Raw genomic sequence first — 21037 nt, 5'->3', positions numbered from 1 at the left:
TAATATAGCAAATTAGGCTAAACTGAAAGTGTTTTTAAGATATGCTCTTCAGATGTATACAGATTAAAATTTAGACAACTACTAAAGAATCCTGAAATGATTAACTTAAGATTTCTAAAGCTAATGGATGGATATTAACCAATGCATCAACAAAGTGTTAAATTTTAACTTTCAAGATAAGTAATCAGATTTAAGTTCCTTTTGCAGACCTATAAAACACTAAATTATGATCCAGAGTTATAGTTAGCTACACAAACAACAACGTCTTACCTGGCCAACACCCCTAATCCATGACCTACCCCAACTGGCATTACTCCAAAGCATTTCTGGCAGGCTTTGCAGGAACAATTACATTTATGATCACAAGCCATACTATGCCCTAAACCAAAATGAAAAGAACAGCTACATGGGGAGGAACTTTCAAAGTATGAAAATAAATCCAAATATTATTGTTAGTCTCAGCCATAAGCAAGGACTGAAATCATCCTTACCTCTTTCTTCTTCAAGATAGTTTTCTTCTGCAGCACTTTTACAGCATAAAAGTTACCATCATTCTTACATTTGGCCAGAAGCACCTGCAGAAGGAAGTCATTGAGAACAGGAATGGTAGTAAAAAATAAATTCAATCCCAGTCTTCCCCTTACAATCCTATAATTCTTTCGGGGAAATAGTTTATTACTCCGCTCCCCCTGCATTTTGAATTGTCAGTACCAAACAGGGGCCAACAAACCAGAGTTCGACAAGACATTATTACGTAGAGAGTGGTCAGGTTCCGTACTAAATCTAAATTGCCTAATAAAATTTAGGTAAAACTAAATACACTGGGCTGAGATTTCTTGGAGATGATTAGGACTAGAGAGGATGAGAGAGTTCAGAACCTCACTGCATCCTTATTTTGTTGAGTGGGTCTCTCAAAACACCAATTTAAAAGGAATTATTTTCTCTGACAAAACCCTTGAGAGCCATCCAATGGTAAATACTATATTTAATGGCAAAATGAGGGTTTACTAGTATGTCATGTTCAAAATGGGTCATCCTAAATGCAGCAAATAGTTGGGAAGTATGGTACGGATTAAATTTGCACACTCAAGTAGCACATACTAGGAAACTGTAGAGGATTCTTTTTTTAAGTGTTAATTATACTTATGAAAGTAAGAGACATAAGACTAGTTAGATTAACATAAATCTATGGTTTTCGTTGTACTGCATCAAAGTTCTTCAGTATTTACACAAAGCTAAGCAGCAAAGAACTGACTAACTTTACATATAGTAGGACTTCAATCTGTAAAGTGACTAATTAAATAATATAAAGCAAACACAAGGAGATTATGGACGGAGCGCTGAAACTTTTTACTCACTCACCCCAGTCACAGATTTGGGTTGAATCCATCATTGTTATTTAGCTCACTTCGCCACCTCAGTTCAGACCCAGCCATATGCAAATCAGTCTTGACCCTGTGCCTCATGGGAACAGTCCAGTCCGGACTGCCAAGCCAGGTCTTCTCTGGACCGGAAACCAGAATCCTGGGTCAGGTTTCGGGGTAACACCCCTCATCAGCCAGGTTAGCTTGAATCCCGCGGCAAAGTGAGCAAGGGACCCACGGCTTGGCATACCCTGCCAACTTAGGGCGAACAAAGCAAACACAAGGAGATGATGGACGGAGCGCTGAAACTTTTCAAGACTGATTTGCAAATGGCTGGGTATGTACTGGGGTGTTGAACTGAGCTAAAGAACGATGATGGATTCAACCCAGATATGTGACTGGAGAGGAGTGTCTGAAAAGTTTTAGCGCTCCTTCCATCATCTCCTTGTGTTTGCCCTAAGTTGGCAGGGAATGCCTAAACGTGGGTCCCTTGCTCACTTTGCCACCAGGTTCAAGCTAGCCTGGCTGATGAGGGGTGTTGCCCCGAAACCAGTCCCAGGATGCTGGTTTGCAAACCAGGGAAGACCTGGCTTGGCAGTTCGGGCTGTACTATTCCCATTAGGAATAGGGTCAAGAATGGTTTGCATATGGCTGGGTCTGAACTGGGGTGGCGCAGTGAGCTAAAGAACGATGATGGTTTCAATCCAAATCTTTGACTGGGGGTGAGTGTCTAAAAACTTTCAGTGCTTCATCCATCATCTCCTTGAGTTTGCTTAGTTAAATAATATAGGCCTTTGAATCTTTCAATAGGTTTACATTTTCTAATGTGACAACTTTTTGCTGTGTTATCTGGATCACATTCCCATTAATACAAACATGCTTATTCCTCTAGTGGGTTAGTTTAGAAGAATCCACTTTTCTTCCCCTTTGATATACCTTGAGTTGTGTTTAAGATCAGTCCACACAAAAAAATTAACTTACTTTGCCAAAGCTTCCTTTTCCAATAACTTTCAGGAAATCAAAATCAGTTGGTTTGGCACTGTAACATAAAAGAAATGAGAATTAAGAATAACTGTCCTTTCAAATCACTCACAATTTAAATGAACTCAGAAGATGTGGCAGAGAATCTCAAAGATTAAACCTTTTCAGAATTCGAAAACATCCTCTAGAAAGAGCATACTATTAGGGCCTTGCAGCATCAGTATCTATGCAGACTGGAGTTCAGGTGCCATCTCACGAGAATGCATGTCCCTATTCACCTCTATAACATCCCCATACCTTTACTTTTTCCTTTACATTGTACCACAAACATATTTCATATGTATATATTTGCACATTTATATAGCGCTTACTACCCCTGATGAGGGGAAGCGCTTTTTGGCGAGTAGCGTGCTACTCCAGAAACCAAAAAGGATAAGTGGTGGATTAGTATAGTGAAATTAGTTAATTTGAGCAGCGGACATGCAAGTCTGTTAGTTGGTTTGAAAAGGACAATGGGGGATAGAAGAGATAAGAGTCTAGAAGGTGTTTATAGGGAGATAATAGTAGTAAGATGAGGTTTGAATGAGTATAAGGAGAGATGAAAGAGGGAAAAGTCTCTAGAAATTGATTGAGAGATTATAGTAGTAAAATGAGTTTTAGGATGGGTCAAAGGAGGGATAGGGGTGGGAAAAATTTAGATGAGTTGCTTGGGAGAGACTAGTATTAAAATGAGCTTGGGGTGATACAAGGAGGGAAGAGTCTAGAAATTGTTATTTTGCAGATTATAGTAGAAAAATTAGGTTTGAGAGGAGTCAGAGAGTGGAGATAGAGGATCTATTGAGAGAGGTACACCGTGAGATCTAGGGTAATGATTTGGAGACAACATGGTTAAAACACATTCCCAAAGACAAAATCTCTTGCATAGGCAAGACCTATTGGCTATGCCAATGCTGGTTTTAATTTAACTTTATGGTCCGCTTGTATTACGGCGAAAGCATCAGCCATTTTAACTTCACTCTTAATTGTGCCATTTTAGAGGTGCCATATTGGAAATGTGCTCTCTAGTCTTCGCCCCTTGGGATAGGTCATCCATCCACGTCCTATTTTAGACTGGCAGCAGAGAGAAATGCGCTAAAGGCAAGCTTGTCTGCATCCTTCTATGCCCAGACCGTGTCCAGGGGCCGGGACACTGCCCAGTCTTTTTTCCTTTAGATGGTAAGCAAAGACTTAATACTACTGTTAAGGGATTTGCACCTATAAAGCATTGAACCTATTAGTTTGAAGTGCCTCACTATTGAAATATCTATGGCACAGCACACGTATTTCATTTTTATCCCCTTATGTTCTAGAATTTCTAATCTAGCTGTATATCATACTCGTCGGAATCCCAATATAACATGCATTCTAATCAATGTCTGTTTGTTAAACCTGTGACTAAGAGAGGAAGACTCATTTTGATTCTGCATTTATAACAGAAACCTGCTTAAGGCGGACTCGTACCCTGATCTAACATTCCTCCTGATTATCCTTTCAAATTAGCCAACAGACACATGCGATTATTAACAAAAATACATTTTTCACCTCCTCATGAACTATTTAGTTACTTTCCTTTACAGAATATATTCAATATTTTTCATTCAAAGTCTCAATTAAGAAAAATGGATAGAATAAAATGCTATTAATTTTCATACTTCCTGACCTTGTGAAGAACGTTATTACTTCAATATCGAGTTCTCTCTAGTCTAGAAACACATTTTTAGGTCTCGTGACCTACAATGCGCGCAAGCGCATTGAGGGATCGAGAATTCAAGTAGCCAAAAACATCGTCAAACCAAGGGCTTCGTTCCTGCGGTTTTCTTGAAGTTCACGTGAATCACGTGAGCAAACAAGCACGCGCATTCACGGCCAGCCCAGCACATCAAAGGGCTTCTCCTCCCCTAATTATTCATGGCCGGCCGCAGGCCGGCCATACTTTCAGTTTCCCAAAGGCTTCTCCTCCCCCAATTATTCATGGCCGGCCGCAGGCCGGCCGTACTTTCAGTTTGCTTCTCTTCACCAAGAGTTTGTCCATTCATCTAGCAGAGAGAAGTACACCGAAGGGCACATGTACGTTTCACAGAATTCATAAGTGTATACTCCTGTCAAATGTCAATAAGTGGCATGCAGCAGACGTCAGCTGCTAGTGTTTATTTCACTGAGTGTTCATGTCGGACTTTGCTGTGGGCCTGCCAATTTAGATCTGCTATTCATTCGTAGAAGTCTTTTTAATCGAGAATGCAGGCGACCATGCACACCAGGACGCAGGCGCCGCCGGTTCATGATGCACGAAGCACTATTTGTTTTCTGGGGCTGTTTGTGGCATATTGCTTTTGTGTTCTGCTTGCGTATCTACGTATGTTTAAAGTGCTGTAAAGAACACGCATGTCTGATGGTTGGTGCACTGAAAGCCGGCCAAAATATTTCTGCTCAGTTGCCATCGATAGGAGAATTCCCTCACGATTGATTTCTCACTCTTACTACCTGCATCCACGCTTTTCCTCACCACGCCAATTCTCGCCATTTGTTAAGTAGCTTTCTTTGTGACTTTGAACGGTACTATATTGTACATCCATTTTTTGTAATCGTCTGGTGCGAATAAAAGTGTCACAACATTTGCACAAACTGATGGCAAACTTTTTTTGTTTTCATCCATTGATTCAGTCCGTCAGACCCAACTGTTGACAATTAACTTAAAAGATAGTCGCGTTTTGTGTCACGTGCCCAGTTTTCTTTTGCCCTCTGTGCCCCAAAGTCATTGCGAAATATTCTGATCTGGTAAAAAAATCTGACCGTGTGGGTCAGATGCCGCTTCCAGTACGGCTGCGCCATAAATCGTCATCACAGATGAACAACGCAGCCAGGCCAACAGAGGAAGGACGCAGTGTGCTTTGGTAATTTGTGCATTTATTAATTGGCGAGGCGCGGATATGAAGAAAGAGCCTTTGTACACAGGTGCACAGTGTCAGAAGGCAAGATAACTTTTCTTCCGAGTTCACAGCCTCCTATACTAACGTCAAATAGCGGCTAGTGGTTATTTGACTTATAAACTCTACGGATAATACACATTTGCTTTATGGCAGGATGGCACTCTTCCTGCTTCTCCCTCTTACACTCACCGTGTTTTTCTGTCTTTGTCTCTCTAGCTGTGCTGTTTCTGTCTCTTTCACCTCTTTTGTCTATATCTATCAATGTCTTTCACTGCCTTTCTAAGTTTTTCTTCTGTCCGAATTTCTTCCATTCTTTTTATTCCGATTTTACCCTCACAGACAGTTTTATGTGTTTGTCTGCTATTCTTTCACACTGACTTCCAAGAAGTCGTCTCTAGGCTCTCTGCAACAGGCGTGCGAGATCTCCAACGGGTAGTAATGTCTTTAAGGCTTTTGCTGAGGATTGACATATGTCAAGCTCTCTGATGCACGGATAAAACAACAACAGGCTACGATAATTTACATAGCGTTTGGTGCCTCAAATGTGGCTTCGTAGCGCTATAAAATGACAGAACTGCAACTGTAGGGCCCATTGTACAGTTGTCGGATGAACGATCCAGCAGTCCAAGTATCCAGGGGCTCGCGGGGGTGTCACTGAAGTGAAAGCACCGCAATCTATCATAGTGTGTGCTCGCTTTCCCTGGTCACTAAATTAGACACACAAGTACATACATACTTGCTCTTCGGATCACTTCGCATTAGCAATTAGTTCGGATTATACTTCATATGGAACAGTAATAAAGTATATAGTTTACATATATATTTAAAAAAGTTTTATCTAGGAAGTACTGAGGTACTTAAAAAAAGAAAAGAAAAAAATAAAATGTTAAAAAAAATACTTTACACACTATATATCAGAAATTTAGTGTACTAAAGTGTATTTTTTTTTTTACATATTTAATTCTTTAAACAAAATGTAAGGAGTACCACAGAAATACATAGAAAATACAGCGCTACTTAAAAACACTTTTAAGCAAAGGTTCATTTGTTTAAAGCATGGTACTTTCTAGGTACTAGCGCAGTACTCTGTAAGCTTAAACAAGCACTGGCGTTGCAAATAGGTCTCGCAGTAGGAAAGTTGGAGCTATTACAATTGCAAATAACAATGCCTTTTTTTTGTTTTCATTTTCAAAACATAAAGGGCTTTGTCATTTACAAAACCAATAGCTCCAACTTTCCTTTCCTACTGCGAGACCTATTGGCAACGCCAGTGCTTGTTTATCTTGCTTTAGAATTTTAATCTCTATGTGGACAGGGAATCGGACAAGGAAGAAACAGAGTTACTATTCATTTGGCCATTGATTTGCCATAACTTGTAAAAGGACCAACTCACTTGGCAGGCCACATTCTTGCCCATATCCACTCCTGCCAAGCTTTAGTCAACACTCTTTCTTCTTTAGAATTGACATAGATGAACCACAAAGCCATGTTTTTGTCAAACAAAGAGGCCAAAATTAAAACCAATGAGTCGTCCAACCTTTCTAATCATTCATGGTATAAATTGGCCCCATCTAAATTGTTCACCTGCCTAGAACATACTGTACCTGAGCTTCCTGATAGTACCGACAAATATATAGATTGGGTTAATAAATGAATCACAAATGCTCTATATGCTACCCATCTAATGATGTCCCTCATTACCCTTTCTAAGAAGTTCTTTGTTTTCCAGTGTGCTACTCCATCTGCTTGGTGTACAACAGGCCTGACTCTGGCCACAAGGAAATGTTAAAAAATTGTATTATGCTTGTGCGGCGTCTAGGAATCCAGTCACTAACATTTTCTTCACTACTGAGGGCCTCTTCCAGACGACAAGCTAACGGGAATCTGAAAGCAGCATTTTGAAAAAGAGCCTTTCTGTTTAAAGGCCATTGTTAAATCCAACAATATACAGTCAATGAGCCCCAGCAGTGTTTCAAATTCACTAATAACCTCCTTAATTGTCTAAAACACTGAAGATTTAATCATCTAAACCTTGCACCAAATCCACTGCTAAGAGTACTCCACAACATACCCAGTTAGCAATGGCATTACTAATCATCTCAAACCTCTCTGGCTAAGTCTACCACTTTAACCACTAATTGACATCTTAAAATGCATTACAGGGATTCGAGCAGGGGTGACTCTAGGCTCATGGCGGCCCTGGGCAGGGAGCATAGGTTGGGGCCCCGGAAGAGGGGGTCCGGGCGGGGCGGAGCCCACCGGAGCTCAGGAAGGTTTTTTAATAAAATGTCCAGAAAAGGTGTTAGGTGACCAGTACCTGCGGCGGCTCCTACCCCTTCCGAATTCATCTCAGAACGATAGAATTTAGGAGGAGGAGGGTATTGTGACACACAACGTGAGGGACTGGCACAGACGGCTGCAGTGCCAGGCTAATACATTAATAATACAGCGAGTTGTAGTGTGAGTGGCCTCATACATGTGGTGATGACTAGGAATGACAAAAGGCCCACTCTCTGTAATGGCTGGTCATGGAGTGCCAGTCGGGGCTCAACGTGAAAGGCTGAGTGTGGCCTAAAATATGTGCGCCTACTCACAATTACTACTGGTACTGGCAAAGGTTAAAATGGCTAGGTCGGGGCGACATGATTTAAACCAAAAGCGGGGCCTGCTCGCGTTTCATAAATGCTAGCAATGGTGACACAGTCAAACATGGTCATTGTATGCGGGGAAGGGGCCTCCTGAGTTAGAGAAAGTTCCCCGCCTGGCAAAGGTTTACAAAAATGAGCACATGCTGTTGCGGTATTACTTAAAGGAGGGGAGGCGAACCCCCCCTGATAAATGAGAGAGGTGGGGGCGGTAGGTCATCGTCTAATCCTCAGATGGGGCACGCAGGGTATAGTGCAGCAAAAAGAATAGGTCAAAAGCCGGTTCAGCTATGGGTGTGTGCCTTTTCTGGCGCAGCGTATGCCAAATGAAGCAGAGGGGTATCGAGCAGCAAGCTCGCTTACCTTACAATGCCAGCCGTAGCTCAGGATTTAGAAAACGCCGGTGTCGGTTGAGGAACCAAAATATAATTGGAGTGTGCGCGAGGACGCATGAACGTGCGACGTCATCATTTCTCACACTTAGGCAGAGCCAGCACAAGACTACAGTATTGGCGTGGCGGCCCCTGGGGTTTGGTGGCCCTTTGCAGGCGCACAGCTTGCACATGCCTAAGGCCGCCCCCGATTCGAGTACCCTTTATAAAATGCAAAGCAGAACTTTTTAGAAAGATTTGGTGCATTTTGGAATTATCCATTTAGTATTTATTGCTTGTCTGAGACTACAGATAGGTCTGTCAATCTTTTGAGAAGTATGTTTTTGCTGGCAATAGTGTGGCAATATTTAAATTGGCTTTTATGTAACAAGGTGTAATATTAGATGTCAGATGTTAAATGCAAACAACAATGGAAGCAAATTAAAAACTTATTCTAAAGCAGGCTTTTCTTTTGTAGACCACCATTGACACTATAGAGTAGTTTCAACAAGATACAACAAAGAAAATAAAAGGGCAATTTGGGACAGTGTCCCAAAACCTCCAACCTTAGCAGCAAAACCTCGAAATTGTCGTTTTCCTGTGGAAAAGTTAGTAGCCCCATTGGCTAATACAGGGTTATCAGCTGGCACCCAGCCTGACTAACTTCTAGCTAACTACTGTAAAGTATCAAATTAATCATAGCATTGAGCCTGACCTGATACCCAGGTCAAGTTTAATATTACTCTTAAATTAATGCAACTTTTAGAAGGTTGACACTATTACTCACCTGCCTCACATGGGCACTGGCAAACAGTCCGCTTTCTGCCTGCCTAGAGAGTTGTGTCAACGACTCCTGGGTTGGAAACAATAGCCTGCTGCAGGGAGAAGCATCACCTCCTTGCAGGAAGGTACTCGGGGTGTTAGCTCAAAAGGACATTCACACTCCTGAGGGGGCTTCCCTTTGTTCAGAGACACAAGCTGGAGACAGGGAGGGGGGAAACCAGTGCCCAAACAGGTTTGCCCTTGGGCGTGTAGTCCACGGTAAGCCACACCTCTAAAAGCCGAGGAAGTGTGCCAACATCTTGGGAGGGGGCAGAATAGTGCACTCTGGTATTGTAAGGTGCCACACATTGGCTGAAACACTTCACCAGAAGGGAGGGGACCTGATGGTCCATTGGCAAGTGACCATGTGTGCCTCTTTGGTACTTTCCTGTGATAAATATGGCAACCCTGGCACCCTGAATGTCTGACCACATTGGAACGAAGACCAAGGGAGGACTGCCCTACTGCCCTGCTGCCCCTGGACTGCATAAAGAGAAGCTGCACTATCTACTGGACTGCAACTACTGTACTTTTTGGACCAGCGAAGTTAGGACTGAACCTGTGGCTCCTGGCTAGGGGAAAAGTCATGTCCCATCCCTAGACCATAGGAGTGACTCAAAGATCAGTTGCCTCATCCCCTGGACCCAGCTCCAGGGCCAATAGAGCTGAAGAAGTCCAAACTGGCAAGTTGGTAGCCACATCTAAAATCTCGCCACTAATTGCCAATGGGTGCTCCAAGACACTGATTCCTGATGGCCAAAAGTTGCACCCAAGTCCTCTGGACCCAGGAGTGTCGTCGGAATCCAGATTGGTCACCCAAGAGGGACACTAGACCCCACAAAAGGATTTTACTCCAACCGTTTGCACAGAGACCAAAAGCCCAGCAGTCGCTGGCCTTCTATAATCAGAAAGAGGACTTTGTGTGAAGCTCGACCTATGTGGCTAAAGTCGCCCAACATCACCCTTAGACCAAGGAATCATCACAAAGCCCCCCCCTCCCCCCGTCAACCACACAGCAACTGAAGCACCATTGAGCATCTTTTCATCCTGCATCGCCAGCCTCGGAACCATTCCATTGAAGTCTATGGTGGTTGTGCTGTGAAATTGGAACTGGGAAACACTCTAGTAGGCAGGTAACTGTCCAAATCTACCACAGTACCCCCCTCAAAACGGCCCTCCCCCGCAAGACCTTAACCCTTCCAGGTGTGGTCGACCTGACCGGAGAAGACAAACAAATTTTTGAAAAGTTTCAAATCTTTTTGTTGACCAATTTTAGTTTTCGGCTGAAATTAAAAGTGATAAAACCTTTGAAAATCTAGATCTCCTGAACCCTTCAATGGATTTTTTTCATCAAATACATAAATATACACTTTTTGTACATTGGGGTTATGATTCTTTAATGTTGTGTGGATTTCTTATTTCATTGTTTGCTACTGTTAAATGCTTTACACTAAGTCCTTTTGTTCAAGCCTTGCTGCTCAAAAGTCATAGCTACCCCAGGTTAAATAGAAGGTTGTTTAAATGAATTTAAACAAATGAAGGAGTAACCACTAGGGATACTAAATACCTGTATAATTATTACGGTATTATGGGTGCATGCCCTGCGACCCAGTCTGGGACAATCCTTTGTCCTTTGAAGACCCCTCACTCACCAACCTAGTTGGTGACATGCTTCATCATCGGGGTCCCACCCGGACGGCCGAATGCCATCCAGGTGTGCTGCGACACCTGATTACAGTGGAGCGGGTTATTCGTTTTTATATGTGATAAGGGTAGAGAAGTGTGTTTAAAAGTTGTCTCAACACTACCCACTCGAAGACTTTATTCTGGAGTGGTTGGACAACCAATAAAATTATATACAGTAGTATTTACATGGGGCACCTTTGCCTTATTATGTAGGCTGTGGTGTCGAAAGAGACGTGTTAAAAAGGAGGGAGGTCTACATGTTTCAACCTACGTGTGATTATGGAGGTTTTCGTCAGGACCAGTGTAACTTAGGCCGGGTGGTCTACACACGCTAAGGTGTAGCCAGTCCTCGCCTAAAAGTGCAGGTGAAATCACAAACAGGTGATTTCTGAAAAAGGTGTTGCTCTCCGTTTAGTTTCGATTAAAAACCTGTGGAAAGAACGGGGAAAAGGGATGTGGTAAGGGCATGCTAATCACGTACATACATAAAAGTGTGACTGGTGCACTCTGTGGACAAATACCCATTCTTGGGCTCGAACAACCGTAACTTGAGCAGACTTACGTGCTGTGTGTGAGAGAAGCGCACGCATTCACTGCCCTCAGGGTGTTGAGTATCATACTTAATTGTGATGTATCGTCACAATATTGGGATACAAAAAGCCGCTGTTCCAGTGAGTGCAAGGAAAATAATGAGTCTGACTCATGTGGGAGTAACTGTGTTAAAGCTCCGGTAATGGAGCGTGCCGTGCTCAAATAATGACTAGAGTAAAGTGATGTGGCGCAAAAAGAGATCTCCAAGTGCCGATAATTGTAGATCTCGTTAAAAACCACACACACATACAGGCAGCACAAGAATCATTCACATATGAGCATACTCAAACAGTATTCTTACTAGAGCACGCTGATTTAGGGCTTCATGAGCTCCCCGACCCTGCTCGTACGTGCAGCCGCCATCTAAAATGGAGAGGGGCGAGGGAGTGAGAGGACCGTAAGGGTTCCGTCGAACCATGACCTATCTAGTTGGGCTCTGTCCGGACTTACTTGCGGCTTCTGGATATCTGGCAGTTTAGCCTAGTAGCGGTTCTGTCGGGAGCTCCGTGGGAATGCTGTACGGGCTCTTGCGTGCAGCTAGATAAAGACTTCCGTGTTTGCCCAGTGGCCGGGGCGGGGCGTGGTTACGTGGGGTCACGTTGCCAGGGAGACAGCGCTCGAGACAAACGCTAGCTCTGCGCAGCCGCAGATGGTAGTTTAAATGAGCCAGACTGGATCCAAGACATTTTTTTCTTGAGCATATTCCACGGTAAGGCTACACAGCTGTACCATATAATACACCTAAATCCTCACAGTGACTCTCCGGCAAGGAAAATAGGGGGGAAATTGCAAGATTACACAGGAAAACTGATTTTGATGTGAATTACAATTTGATGGCTGCTATTTTGTGTCTGGCAAAGGGGACCATTTTTCTAAAATTGTGAATTTCATGAATATGATGAACTATGGAATCTGAGGGGTTTATGAAATTCACAAACAAATTAAAACAAGGCTTAAAAAAAGTTTTTAAAGAAAACAAGACTATGGTAGGGTAAGGGCACTGGAAATGGTGCTAAGGTGGATGATTGCAGGGTTTGGCAGCAGGTTGCGGCCATCCCCGCAGTGCAGAGCCAAGCCATGTGGGATGCAATTATCATAAAAAACAAAATTCCCTGGAAAAACCACCACATTTAATGTTTAGTTATAGTTGAGCAACACATAGCCTTTAAGCTTGCCAATTAGTGTATGAAATGCACACCATCATTCCTGCCATGCTCAGTGCACCCATAATATATATTTTTTTTTACAGCAGCCCTTTATAGTACCATTAAATATTACTATTACTAACCCCTTTTTAGGTCTCGTGACCTTAAATGCGCGCAAGCGCATTGAGGAACGAGAATTCAAGTGCTCAAAATGCTCATGAAACCACCAGCTTTTTGCTGGCGTTTTCATGCTGTTCATGTGAACCCCGTGTTCAAACATGAACGCGCATCAGCCTCCCTCCATTTGCCGCACAGCACATCAAAGGGCTTCGCCCAGCGTGCGCTCTGCGGCTTCTCTGCTTCTCCTCCCCTAACTTCCTTGCATTTCTCCTCCCCCTCCCCAGCCAGATTCCCTCATCCCTTGCACCCCCTCCAATGATCGCACGTCACGACCAGAAGATTTTTTTTTTTTTTTTTTTAGAACAACCTCGTACAGCTCCTGCCTTGACTTTTCTTGCTCCGTCTCTTCTCCAGTGTCTTCCTTCTCGTCCATGTCTCCCTGGTGTTATCTGCCTTTTTTTTTTTACCTCTACTAGTAATTGCACACATGTCACTTTTTCCTCTTGTAACGTATCGCTTGCTACCTCTTGTATTTTGTTTGCTTTTGGCACATGCACAATTGTCATCTTTGCCTCATGCAATGTAATGTTTGCTTTTGTAACACGTCCACTTGTAATTTTCTCCTCATGTAACGCTACTGTTCCCATTGTGAAGCGCTTTGACACCTTCGGGTAAAGTCCGCGCTATATAAAAACGCATAAAGTAAATAAAAAAATAAATCAAATCTATTCTCCCTTTCAACAGCTGTCAACGTCTAGCCTCCTGTCACTGCTCTTTCGTGTCCATGTCTCCTCCGTTCACCCTCTCTCTACTCTGGCTTCTCCAGCGCCGTCGCATCTTTCTTAACCTCCCCCTCTCGCTTGAACTCTTTCTTCCGTGGTCTACTGTTCGGGATCTTCAGGATCTCAGCGTTCCCAAATCCCAAGTCTCTGTCTCCCTCTCTGAATAACAACTCCACGCTTGCCCCTGTTGGTGGGTCTCCCTCTTCGGGACTCCAGCATCTGTCTCCTCACCTCTTCCCGCCCTTCAACGCTCCTCCCTTTATCTGGCCTCACACTGTGTCGCTCCGAACTCCGCACTTCCCTGCCTTTGCATCTCTATCTCTGCCCCCCCCTCACCCCCCACCCCTTGTGCTCTTAGCCTCTCCTCCCCAATTCCGTCCTGACCTCCAGGTACACCTGGTTCTCACTCCACAGAGTCCACACACCCCTCTGCCACCTCCACTCACCTCACCCACTCCCGCCGCCAGGGCTACAGATGCCTACAGGCCGAGCAGAGCCGGCCTCACGTACACACTCATTATCTGAGCCCAACATGGCCACTCCACTAAAGCAAATACCTCCCCATCTATAAATATTCAACATTTTGGTATCTAACTACCAGTGCAGGTTTGACAACAGCCAAACAATTCCTACTCTGAGTGTGCATCAATCTTAGCACACTTTTCATGAAGAAGTTTATTAAGAAATGATAAAGCCTTGAAAAAGCGACTATTGAACATTGCGTGTTGGCTTTTTTTTATTTTTTAACACTAAACGGACCCTGAAAAATATCTGATGAATATAGATAGGATGCTTTGAACTGTTATTTATCAGAGGTATAAAGAAGCTCAAAAGAACAAGCATTGGAAATGCAACAGGTCTCACAATAACGCGAGTCTGAACTATTAGCATTGTAAATGATAATGCCCTTTATTTTTGCGTTCTGGTTTTTGGAACATAAATAAAAGGCTTTGTCATTTACACGGCCTATAGCTTAAATTTGCGTTAAAACGAGACCTATTGCATTGCAAATGCTTGTTATATATGCTTACCTGGTGAATGACTGGCTGAAAATATTGTTTTATCTGATATGGCGACTATGGCAACATTGTAGGGGCAAAATAATGTTATTGCAATATGAGGAAAGGGATAGAGTTTGAGTGCATGGGATACTGCAAGTGCAACTTCAGAGAGAACGGCTGTGGCATGACAATATATGCATGTCTCCATAAAGAATAAAAGCATAAGGGGCACACGCATTAGAACTTTGTGGGATTTGATTAAAGTTCAAGATGATATTGAAAATCAAATGGAATCTTAGAGAATCGATGGCAAAGTGAGACTGCTCACTCCAAAAATAGCCCTTATGGTAAAGCCCACTACAGTGAGCAAACAAGTGTATTACACCGCTCAACATTTCACTCATTTACTTCCCATCTGCGGACATATTCCACAACATTTTTTGAGCAGGTTAGTTGAGAGAAACATCTTTGAGAGCAAGTTATCCCTATTACCCTACACCCCCCGCCCCTCCGCTTTCAGATATTCCACACTGTGGGTCTGCTTGAATCAAGGTTAGTGAATAAACTAAGTTCACCTTTCTGTAGGCCAGACATCAGTCACGAAGTTTCACAAACTACCAGCCTGTCAAATACAGAGTTATATAGCTCTTTTGTTGTGCAAAAATGTGGGAAAAGACTGACAGTTCCATCTGGTGGGGAAACAACATCTACTTCAGGTCACTACATTTAAAATAACATCCTCGAATCCTGCTCATCAACGGTTAATAATCAGAGAGGAACTGTCGCCAATAGACCTGGAAGATTGGAAAGAAAAGCACCTCCGTAATAATAAATTAAAAACAAGTGCTTAGATAAGATGTATTATGTCACGTGTTGTGATCCAGCTTTCCTTTCTAATTTTCTTCCTTTTTAGGTCTCGCCTGTCAATGCGCTTGCGAGAGATATTGGGGCTTAACCAGAGCTTAACCATCGGGCGATTTCATGCAGTTCACGTGAACACAAGGACGCGCATTCTCGCCACATGCACTTTTCAGGTCTCGCGTCAGCGAAAGACCTTATGTCGCCAGTTTGTGGGAATGTGGACAGGAGATATGCACGCGCTTTCCCTCGGCGGATTTCACCTCGTGGGCGCGCACGTGCACATCTCCTGTTCAACATTCAGCAACCTCTCGCCTCTCTCATTCACGCGCGCGCACACACACACAGCCACACTCACGTATGCGCACACACATTCCCACGCGCACACTCCCCTCCTCCCCCCCGCACACGCAGGGCTTACATACACACACAAACGCGCACACACACACCCTCCCAACCCCACTCACCGGGCACACGCAGGGCTTCCATCACTGGGGGCATGTCATCCGGCATCATGTCAGGAGGGAGTGGCTACGTGTCCAGCCCCGGTCGCCGATACCAGCCCAGCAGGAGTGTGAGGCTCTGACGTAGCACGGTGGGTAGGGGCTTCTGGCGCGCGCAGCATTGTATATGGAGGAGGCGGCTTCCGCGCACGTGAGCTTCTCTGTAGAAAGCCGCTGGTAAGTTTCGTTTTTGCTACCAGATTTGTCCTGTCTCTTGTTTTATTTCATACATGGAACACAGTGTCTCCTGCACAAACTTCCCGCTGATTGACGGCCAGTGTGTGACAGCAGATGACGAGGGGGGAATGTGGGGCTGTCCCCGGCGCTTCCTTCCCGGGAGATCCACAGGCACAGCCCCTGTGCCAAGGCTTGCTTATGCCTTCTATTTTATGCACTTCATGGCTCTAAGCCCTGGAAGCCCCTAGGCTTCTTAAAATGGTCACAAGAAGGCCAGTAGTTTGTGTCTTTTGTATAGTGACAAACGCAGGAGCGCCAAGGGGCACATAGGCAAGTCTGGATCAAGAGAAGAGAGCGGGCAGAGAGAAGCTTTAAAAGGCCTTTCTGAGTGACGTTGGTTATGGGGGACTTGTCCTATGGCACCCACACTGTCCCTGCTGACTCTGTTCTCAGGGGTCATCCATTGAGCCTTAGGATCAGAACGTAAACAGCGCCGTAAGAGTCTTTTTTACTTTCTGCAGTCGCCACACCCTGCCTTTCCCTGCACTCTCACCAGCAAACACCAGAGTTGTTGAGGGGCTAAAGGTGAGGCACAGGGTTCAACCTGCGACGACGAGATCAAAGGGTACGTAACGTCATCTAAAGGCAGTGAAACGATACAAGCAAGACCCACTGCGGCTGCGCAACTCCACTAAATTCAAAACCTCGACTAATCGAGCTCCCTGGGGACTCCATTTCGTACAGTGGCCAAGCCCATCACACTCCAAACCAGCACGAGGCATTAAGGGCCAGCTGATGTTTGCACATTATACCAAGCCTACAGCAAGATGAGGGCGTGCTATTCAACACTTCCTGTTTCCGTTTACACCAACTACGAAAACAATAGTCTGGCATCAGGCTGCCTCCAACTCCAGGTTTATTCCTGATGGGGCCTCAAGCGGCCACTCCTCGGACTCCAGCTTATTTACACTCCCAGGCGTCATCTTGTAGATGTCCTCCTGTAGACATAATCCTGTAGACGTCTCTTTGCAGACGTCATCCTGCAGGCATCTTCTTGCAGACGTCATCCTGCAGGCATCTTCTTACGGACACCCTCCTGTCGACATCATTCTATAGACTTCATTTTGCAGGCATCAGCCAGCAGGCATCTTCTTGCAGACGTCCCCCTGCAGACATTTTCATGCAGGTGTCCGAATTCCTGTGCATTTTATTGGGTGTCAGCCAGGCGCAGGAGCTGTGCAGTAGAGAGTCCTTGGGTCCTGTTTACAGGCTCTGTACAGGTGGATAGACGGCACCTGGTACATAGCTAACCACCAAAACTGAGCAGGTATGTTGGTGGTGTTCTGAACTTTTGGAGATGCCTTGCCCACCCAACAGCCTTATCCAAGGTCATTAGCCCTACTTTTGCCCCTAGTTTTCAGTGGTAGCACAGTCACTGGCGGTGTTCACTGCTGCATTACACGACCCCAGTCCTGGCCCGTCTTGATACAATTACCATGGTAGACACCGCAGAGGGCCTTACAGACTGGGGTTGGCGCACAGACATGGATCTTTGGGAAGCACTGTAAAGCGCCTTGTGGTAGCTGCAGAGCGCTTTGAATCAGATTCACACAATAGTGAGATCGGTTTGAGTTCTGAGTCACAACACACTAGTTGGCGATGGCAGGGATTGTCATTCCTGGCCTCCGCTGACCATGAGTGCTTTCCGAAAGGCAGTCCAGCTGAGGATGTAGACTACATCTGTAGTAGACAACTGGTGACACAGTCGTGCCATGTCTGCCAGAGAGCACACCTGCCACTGCTGAAGTGAGGTTAAAAGCACGTAAACGAAAATTCAGTGCTTAGCTTAGTGTGTCGCCCGACTGGTATTTTGCTTCTTCTGTCATTACATCCACATATATCATACATCAAGTAACATTACACTTTCAACAAGCCAGTACTATTGGCTTTGCCAATGGTTGTTAGTTGCATAACAAACAAACAACTACCATGCCTTTGTAGTATAGCATGTAGGAAATGCTTCAGTTATGGAACGAAGGGTACTCCGACCCTCTATTATGTTGTATTTTTTCATTTTTATGTGTTGTCTCTATAGCTTACATCGTAATCACATATCTTTTGTTTACCAAATACGTACTCCTATTGTCTGTCATCTGTGTGTGAATGTTGTGCCATAGTGGCATACTTAAGTCTCGCATTACTGAAAATTACAGCTATTGGTGTTGCATTATTATTTGCAACGCCAAAAGCTCAAATCTTTACTAATGCGAGACCTATTGCATTGCAAATGCTTGTTTAAAGTTCTTTCATTGGCTCTTCACTTCAAGTCCTCCCACCCTCTCCCTGTCCAGCGCGCGCCTCCCCCAGCGTGCGCTCGGCCTCAGGAAGGCATTTCTCCTCCCCTAATTATTCACTTCACTTCGCGTTTCTCCTCCCCCTCCCAACTTTCACTTTCACGGCCGCCAGGCCGTGTCTCGCGTTTCTCCTTTTATTTTTTTTAACTTGTTCCTATTAACCTGGCTGTTGACATGGGGGTGATCCGGTTTGCTTGTCGATTCGCTTGTGTGCTCATAGTGAAGCCCATCCACGAAACATGCAATTTGGCAGCGGACAAGGATCACAATTCTGTCCATTCCCTTAACCTTTCAAGACAAACATACTTCACGTGGGCTTGCTTTCTTACTTCTATTCCGCCCATTTGTATGTCCTGTGTGTATTTAATTCATATACTCGATTTGCATTCATCAAAGTGGTTGGGTGCTTTTTCTCTACTTTTGTATCTCATTCGTGCCATATTGTGAGTTCTGGTCCCTGGAACCCTTTTGTGTTGTTAACTTTCCGTGTGCTGTACGCACTCGATTTTCCCACCGCAGGCACCATCTGCGTCCACATCAAAGCAATCAGACTCCCTCCCACTGGCTTCTGAAGCTTCCCCCAGCATGCGCTCGCTCGGCCTCGGGCATTTCTCCTCCCCTAATTAGTCACTGCCCACGGCCGGCCAGCGGTACTTTCTGTCTCGCATTTCTCCACCCCCCCCGCTTCACATGAACGCTTGTTCTCAAGGCTGTTTCTTGGTTGTCCAATAATATGTCCATGTCAGTAATGAAGGATGAACATAGAGAAGTTCGTTCCCGAAATCCATGCCATGCATCTTTGGCCTTAACGTTTCTTTAAAATATTTACACCGTTTTACGTACACTGCTTCTACGCATGTGCTTTTCCCACCACAGGCACCATCAGCGTCCACATCAAAGCAATCAAACTCCCTCCCACTGGCTTCTGAAGCTTCCCCCAGCATGCACTCGCTCGGCCTCGGGCATTTCTCCTCCCCTAATTATTCACTGCCCACGGCTTCACATGAACGCTTGTTCTCAAGGCTGTTTCTTGGTTGTCCAATAATATGTCCATGTCAGTAATGAAGGATGAACATAGAGGAGTTTGTTCCCGAAATCCATGCCATGCATCTTTGGCCTTAACGTTCCTTTAAAATATTTACACCGTTTTACGTACACTGCTTCTCGTATTCTGCAATGTACTGCATCAAGGATATAAAGTAAAAATGTTCCCAAATTGTATCCGTTCTACACGTTTGCACTGTACCAATCTCTTCAACAAAAGCCAAACCTCTCGGCTTTGCTCGTTTGAAATGACCCCCTTCCTGACTGGATACTAAAATAATTCCTTGTTCTGCATTATCAAATCACTCGCTGTTCGGAAGACATCGGTTGCAGCGCTCGCCTTTTGTATAAATCATTGTTATAATGTTTCTTAGTTAAGTTAGTAAGTTAGTTCAATTTAAGCCAACAAAAACTGCAAGTCCCAGAATTCATTGATTTGTTTATAGCAACTCAGAGCACGTGGTATTATGCCCCCGTCATATTGTTCAGGCACCTTGCCATGGTTGGATTCCTGTGAATCCCGCACCTTTAATGGGGGCAAGGGCTCTCCTTGTGTAAAGCCTCTCTCTATGCCTCCACGCTTGCCTTGCAAACATCAGATGACGTGTTAACAGACATCCACAGCAACGAGCATGTACTCTAGTAGCAGCACGCAAGAGTAATTAACATCTAAGGATTTACCAGATGATATCAGCCTGTACTTACACTTGCTTGTCTTTTTACCATCTGCTTACATCACTGTGCACCTTGCCAGGGATTCTATTTTAGCCCTACAATGCTGGCTTCTGAGTAGAGTGTTCATTTTTCCTATTAACCTGGCTGTTGCCATGGGGGTGATCCGGTTTGCTTGTCGATTCGCTTGTGTGCTCATAGTCAAGCCCATACATGAAAGATGCAATTTGGCAGCAGACAAGGATCACAATTCTGTCCATTCCCTTAACCTTTCAAGACAAACATACTTCACTTGGGCTTCCTTTCTTACTTCTATTCCTCCCATTTGTAAGTCCCGTGTGTATTTAATTCCTATACTCTATTTGCTTTCATCAAAGTGGTTGGGTGCTTTTTCTCTACTTTTGTATCTCATTTGTTCCATATTGTGAGTTCTGGTCCCTGGAACCCTTTTGTGTTGTTAACTTTCTGTGTGCTGTACTTATGAGTCCATATGCCACCTGGAAAGTCCTCATTGAATTTCCATGCCCTCTGTTAGATTCGTTTTGTGCCCTTCTGCCCTCTGTTACACTCGTTTTTCCCTTGTTTTTCTGCCCTTCTGCCCTCTGTTAGACTCGTTTTTTGTGCTTTTCTGCCCTCTGCATCACCACAGCATCACCCAGCACCAGCACAGCACCACTCAGCACCAGCACCAGCACAGCACCGCTCAGCACCAGCACCGCTCAGCGCAACTCCAGCACCGCTCAGCGCAACTCCAGCATCGCTCAGCGCAACTCCAGCATCGCTCAGCGCAACTCCAGCATCGCTCAGCGCAACTCCAGCATCGCTCAGCGCAACTCCAGCATCGCTCAGCGCAACTCCAGCATCGCTCAGCGCAACTCCAGCATCGCTCAGCGCAACTCCAGCATCGCTCAGCGCAACTCCAGCATCGCTCAGCGCAACTCCAGCATCGCTCAGC

The 21037-nt window shown here is 44.6% G+C and overlaps 1 protein-coding gene across 6 annotated transcripts in view; it reads right to left on the bottom strand.

The window, feature by feature from the left end:
- The window catches only part of SGK2 (serum/glucocorticoid regulated kinase 2), a 448429-nt gene that overhangs the window by 191870 nt on the left and 235522 nt on the right, over positions 1-21037 (bottom strand). For all 6 annotated transcript variants that reach the window (XM_078652126.1, XM_078652129.1, XM_078652128.1 and 3 more), the window contains 2 exons: positions 2346-2403; positions 492-575 (listed from right to left, as the gene is read on the bottom strand). In XM_078652126.1, coding sequence (XP_078508252.1) covers positions 492-575; positions 2346-2403 — 142 coding nt within the window. The remainder of the gene's footprint in view (positions 1-491; positions 576-2345; positions 2404-21037) is intronic.

The sequence above is a fragment of the Lissotriton helveticus genome, chromosome 7, assembly GCF_964261635.1.
Source record: "Lissotriton helveticus chromosome 7, aLisHel1.1, whole genome shotgun sequence".
NCBI classification, from domain to species: Eukaryota; Metazoa; Chordata; class Amphibia; order Caudata; family Salamandridae; genus Lissotriton; species Lissotriton helveticus.
This window is presented reverse-complemented; position numbering and strand designations above follow the sequence as displayed.